The 6,374-nt window shown below is 47.4% G+C and overlaps 1 protein-coding gene across 1 annotated transcript; it reads right to left on the reverse strand.

The window, feature by feature from the left end:
* Nucleotides 1-2,219: 2,219 nt before the first annotated feature.
* Nucleotides 2,220-2,864, reverse strand: LOC140180122 (uncharacterized). Its single transcript, XM_072220518.1, has one exon. It carries the CDS (start codon nucleotides 2,862-2,864, stop codon nucleotides 2,220-2,222), a length of 645 nt encoding a protein of 214 aa, XP_072076619.1.
* Between the last annotated feature and the right edge of the window lie 3,510 nt (nucleotides 2,865-6,374).

Consider the following 6,374-nt stretch of genomic DNA (forward strand, 5'->3'; position numbering starts at 1 on the left):
CCTAGGCCAGAGAGGAACTCCATGAACTTCTTGTCCGTGAACTGGGTCCCATTATCCGAGATAATTACCTCCGGGATACCGAAACGGGTTATCACCTGCCTCCACATGAACTTTCGGCAGTTGGAGGACGTTATCGTAGCTAGCGGTTCAGCCTCCACCCATTTGGTGTAGTAGTCAATGGCGACAATGAGGTATTTGACTTGTCCTGGGCCGACAGGGAAAGGCCCCAGGAGGTCAACTCCCCATTGTGCGAAAGGTCGGGTAGTCGTCAGAGAGCTTAGTTCGGAAGCCGGTGCCTTGTGGAAGTTGGCGTTTTGTTGACACTTTATGCACCTTTTGACAAATTCCTTTGAGTCTTTCATCATTGTTGGCCAATAGTACCCGACTCGGATGAGCTTCCTTGCTAGGGCTTTGCCCCCGATGTGGTGCCCGCAACACCCCTCATGGACTTCACTAAGCACGTAGTCCGTCTGGTCGGGGTGCAGACACTTCAATAGGGGCTGGCTGAGTCCCTTTTTGAATAGTTGTCCTTGTATGATTGCGTATCTGGCCGCCTCCCTTCTTAAAGCTTTGGCTGCTTTCTCATCTTCAGGCAATTTGCCGAGTTCCAGGAAGTTGGTGATGGGGTCTAGCCATGAGGGACTCGACTTCGTCAAATGGAGGGCGACCGTTGGTTCCTTCACCATGCCTTGGATAAGAGACCGGTTACCCGATCCTGGCTTTGTGCTCGCCAGCTTGGATAGGAGGTCCGCCCGTGTGTTCCTTTCTCTTGGGACGTGTTGGACAATGACCTCCTGGAACTGACTTGTTATTTCTTTAACCTTTTCCAAGTATTTTTGCAGGAGGGGGTCCCGGGCCAGGTAGATTCTGTTTACCTGCGAGGTGACAACTTGTGAGCCGCTGCATACTTCGACCTTTGTCGCCCCGACTTCCCGAGCTAGTATTAGTCCGCCCAAGAGAGCCTCATATTCTGCTTGGTTGTTCGACACTGGGAATTCGAACTTAGTCGACTGCTCATAGATGACCCCTGCTGGGCTTTCTAAGATGACTCCTGCTCCTCCGGACGTTTGGTTGGAGGCCCCGTCCACGTGAAGCCTCCACCGTGTGCCCGTTTCCTCTGGGGGATCCCCCGTCACCTCAACCAAAAAGTCTGCCATCGCCTGGGCTTTGATTGCATGTCGGGGCTTATACTGTAGGTCATATTGGGAGAGCTCAATGGCCCAGGTCATTATCCTACCAGCCAAGTCAGGTTTTTGCAGTACTTGGCGAATCGCCTGATCCGTTCTCACGACTATACGATGGCTCTGGAAGTATTGTCTTAACCTTTGGGAGGAGACTAGGAGCGCCAGCGCCAGTTTTTCCAGCTTGCTGTATCTCAGCTCTGGTCCTTGGAGGACCCTGCTCACGAAGTAAACGGGTTGTTGGGTCTTACCCTCTTCTCTAACGAGCACTGTGGCAAGCGCTTCCTCGGTTACCGATAGGTAGAGATAGAGTGGTTCTCCGGCCCTGGGTTTTCTGAGAATTGGTGGTGCCGCTAAGATCTCCTTGAAGTGATTGAATGCCTCTTCGCACGCTGGGGTCCATTCGAACGTCAATCCCTTTCTCATTAGATTGAAGAAAGGTAGGGCTCTTGCTGCCGACGCGCCGAGGAATCGGGATAAAGCCGTTAACCTCCCGGCAAGTCGTTGGACGTCTTTAATACAACCCGGGCTCTTCATCTGGAGAACCGCTTGGTACTTCTCGAGGTTGGCTTCCACTCCTCTTTGAGTGATCATGAATCCCAGGAACTTTCCGGCCTCCATGGCAAACGTGCACTTGAGTGGATTAAGTCTCATGCCGTGCTGTCGGAGGGACAAAAAGACCCCATCAAGGTCGCTCAGAAGGTCGTCGGGTCGTGCGGTCTTCGCGAGTATGTCATCCACGTAGACTTCTACTGTTTTGCCTATGAGTTCGCTGAATATCTTATTCATCAGCCTTTGGTACGTGGCCCCAGCGTTCTTCAAACCAAAAGGCATTACTTTGTAACAATAGATTCCTCCTGGCGTTATGAACGCCGTTTTTTCCTCGTCGGGTCGGTGCATTGGTATCTGATTGTATCCTGAGTAGGCATCCATGAAGCTCAGATACCGGTACCCCGCCGCTGCGTCGACGAGTGCGTCAATGTTAGGCAGGGGGTAGCAGTCCTTGGGACACGCCTTGTTGAGGTCAGAGTAGTCCACTCACATTCTCCATCTCCCATTGTGCTTTTTAACCAGGACCACGTTCGACAACCAGGTCGAGTAGTCCAATTCCCGGATAAACCCTGCTTCTAGGAGGCTAGCCGTCTGCCTGGCTACCTCTTCTGCCCTTTCCTGCGACATTTTTCTCCTCCTCTGGGCCACTGGTTTGGTCCCCACCTTGATGGCCAGATGATGCGATATGAGCTGGGGATCTATCCCGGGCATATCGGCAGGCGTCCAGGCAAAGAGGTCGGCATTAACCCTGATCATTTCCATCAAAGGCTCCTTCAACTCATGGGGGAGGTTTCTGTTTATGAATGTGAATTTATCGTCCTCCTCGCCGACCCTGAACTTTTCCAGGTCTCCTTCTGGCTCTGGTCTGGGTTTGTCGTCTATCCTGGCATCTAGGTCGGCAAGGAAGACCCCAGATGCTTCTTTGGACTTCTTCCTAAGAGAAAGGCTGGCGTGGTCACAGGCGACCGCCGTTTCCAAGTCGCCTTTGATGGATCCTACGGATCCGTCATCGGTGATGAACTTCATCACCAGTAGCTTTGTACTAATAGCCGCCCCCAGGTCGTTAATGGTTTTTCTCCCCAGGATGATGTTATAAGCCGTGGAATCTCGTAATATTACAAAGTCCGCCATGACTGTTCGTCGCTTCTGCCCCTGTCCCACAGAGGTCGGGAGTGAGATAATTCCGTCCGGTTTGATGAAGTAGTCCCCCAACCCTACCACGCCGTGCTGGTGGGTCGTCAGGTCGGCGTCTCTTAGTCCCAAGGCATCGAAAACGTTTCGGAACATGATGTTTGAGTCTGCCCCCGTATCTACCAGGATTCGTTTGACGAGGCCTGTTCCAACCCTGGCCGTGATGACCATGGGCGGACTTTCCGGCGCCTCGTCAAACCATTGGTCCTCTGGGCCGAAGGAGATGGGCGGGAGGCCTCGGAAACTTCTAACAGACGAGGTGGACACCGCTAGGATCTTGGCGTCTTTTTTCTACGCCGACTTTAACCTTGGGGCGGTATTTCTGGCCGTTACCACGTTTACCACCGCAAGACCGTGGTCGTCACCCTCTGGTTCTTGTCGTCGCCTTGTTGACCGGGATCTGTCTTCGCTGTCGTGGTCCCGGTTGCGTCTCCTCGGCTCCCTTCGTTGCCTTTCGGCTCATGGCACATAAAGCACTTCCACCGCCATCCTCCGTATCTCATATAATAATCTTTGATCATCATTGATCATACATTTTTCCCTTACTTCATTCACAAGTTGCCACATTCCCTAGCTCCTTTCTCGTAGCTAGGCATCTCATAATGATTTAAGACATAAGGGGTGAGATCAGAGGCTTAGAAGTATGAAATTTGGCTTTTAATACTCCAAAATCAACTTTGGGATGAAAACAGGGTCACGCGTAAGTGTTCTCCACGCGCACGCGTGGATGGCCAGAAGTTCATCGATGCGTATGCGTCACCCACGCGCACACGTGGATAGGGAAACAGTCAAGTGACGCCTACGCGTCAGCCACGCCTACGCGTGGGTGCGTTTTGTGCCCCAGGCACAAAACCAGCACAATTCAGGCACAACTCTCTGAAATTTGGCTGGGCTTTGGTGCAGCACATCGACGCGCACGCGTGGATGGTGCTTTTTTGAAAAACGACGCGTATGCGTTAGTCACGCCTACGCGTGGGGGGCATTCTGCTAAAAATTTTTCTAAGTTAAAAGCTGCAGAATTCACAGATTAAACTCCCAATCTTCCAATGGACATAACTTCTTCATTTTAAATCATTTTTCGCCCGTTCTTCGAACGGTATGAACATCTCGGATCCAATTTTATTTCTAAACAAATTTGGCACAAAACAGGGATTTGGAGTCCGAGTTATGTCCCATCAAAGTATGCCCAAAAATCATATTTTCATACAAAACCACAAGTGCCATTTTCAAAACAAACCCATTTCATCCCTTTTTAAAATCAACCAAAACATACCAATTACAACCCTTTTGAGATCAATCCAAAACATACCAAAAATCAACCTCAAGCCTCCTCAACTCATACATTAACATTTTTATCAAAAATCACAACCACCATGCCACCATTTTAACACATCTCAATCAAATGCCTAAAAATTCAAACACATTAACATGTCATACATCCTTCCTCATCCCAATTTCCAATAATACCATTTTCAATCAACTATCATTATACATAGTCAATATCATACCCACCATCAACATGGTTTCACTCACAAATCCACCTCAATCATTCATCAAGCATATATTATAACATGCATTTTTCTCACACATCAAACCATCAAGGCATCAATATTCATAATCACATATATGACCACATCATATATCTCAATCATTCCACAACATCAACAATTCAATGCCTATCTTAGGGCCTCTAGCCTAAGTTTTCACACCACATTATATTTTAGATACAGGAAACTGAGACCATACCTTAGCCGATTTTCCATGCTCAACCGGAGCACTTCCAAACCACTTATCCACAAGCTCTCCTCAACACCTCCAAGAACAGATTTTTGCACATTAAAGCCCTTTCTCAAGCTTTCTAAAATCTCAATCAAGCTTTAATATTCACATACACAATACCTAAGCCACAATTATCATATCCAACACAACAACTCAATACCCAAACATCATGGAACTTACACTAGGGTTGAGAGTCTTACCACACCCAAGGTTCAAGGAGACAAGATTAATCTTCTCCTTCAAGAGAGTTGGGTCCTATAACATCAAAGAGCCCAAAATCTCAACACTTTTCTCCATAAAATTCGAAATTAAGGGATGAAGAACTGATATCAAATCATGGCTTACCTCAAGAATAAAGTAGTGGATTTTGTAGAGCTCTTCATGGGAAATACGTAGCCGCAAATGGTGCGGCAATCGGAGCTCTAGATCAAAAGTTATGGTGGTTTGAATATCAACCAAGGGTTAGAACTTGAAAGAGTGTTCTTCCCCCATTCCCTTTCGTGTCAGCGTGTGTTTGTGTGTAGAGAGGAGAGAGTGTGCTGAAAAGTAGGGTTTTAGGTTTAGTTATGTTGGGCCAAGGGCCCACTATGGGTCCGGTTGGCCCGGTTTGGCCCGTTCGGTCCAATCTTGGTCCGATTTCTATAAAATTGGTATCAAAATTCTCGTCTCAATCTCCTCTATCATATTAAGCCATTAAAAAAAATCACATTTTTGGCCTTCTAGAATAAATTCTTATTTATGGGTTAATTAGGCATTAATTAACCGGATTTTACATTCTACCCACCTAATTGAGAATTTTGCCCACAAAATTCAAATTCAGTTACCTGAGAATAAGTGCGGATAGTCAGATCGCATCTCCAACTTAAGTTCCCAAGTGTGCTCCTCAACACCGGCTTGACTCCATGCCACTTTGACTAATGAAACTTCTTTTCTACACAACTGTTTGATACTAGTTTCGTCAATTCTGACCAGAGTAACTGGAAGCGTCAAATCTTCCTTTAACTGAACCGACTCGGGTTCTAACACATGGCTAGCATCAGGAGTATACTTCCAAAGCTATGACACATGAAATACGTCATGCAGGTTCAAAAGGTGAGGTGGTAGAGCCATTCAATATGCCACCGGTCCAACCCTCTCCAGGATCTGAAATGGACCGATGTATCGAGGATTCAGCTTCTTTGCTTTAATTGCCCTTCCTACTCCTGTTGTTGGAGTAACTTTAAGGAAAATATGGTCTCCTTCCTCAAATTCCAAGGGCTTCCGCCTCTGCGCAGTGAGTATTCTATCTCAGATTTTCTTGACTTGTTCGGTAGTTTCAGCTATCATCTCCGGCTCCAACAAGCTTTTCTCCTCAGCTTCATACCAACATAGCGGAGATTGACATTTCCTCCCATACAAAGCCTCATACGAGCCATTCCAATGCTCGCATAGTAGCTATTATTGTATGCAAATTCCACTAACGGCATATATCGATCCCAACTCGCCGGTTGGTCCAAAATACAAGATCTCAACATATCCTCTAATGTTTTGATTGTCCTCTCGGACTAACCATCTATTTGAGGATGGTAGGCCGTACTCAAGCTCAATTGGGTTTCGAAGGCTTTCTAAAATGCACCCCAAAACCTCGAAGTGAAACGTGGATCTCTATTAGAGATTATAGTAGTAGGCACG

The sequence above is a fragment of the Arachis hypogaea genome, chromosome 16 (assembly GCF_003086295.3).
Source record: "Arachis hypogaea cultivar Tifrunner chromosome 16, arahy.Tifrunner.gnm2.J5K5, whole genome shotgun sequence".
Lineage (NCBI taxonomy): Eukaryota > Viridiplantae > Streptophyta > Magnoliopsida > Fabales > Fabaceae > Arachis > Arachis hypogaea.

Coding starts and splice junctions, on each gene's coding strand:
- LOC140180122 (XM_072220518.1), bottom strand. CDS start 2,864: ATGGCGGACTTTGTAATATTACGAGATTCCACGGCTTATAACATCATC.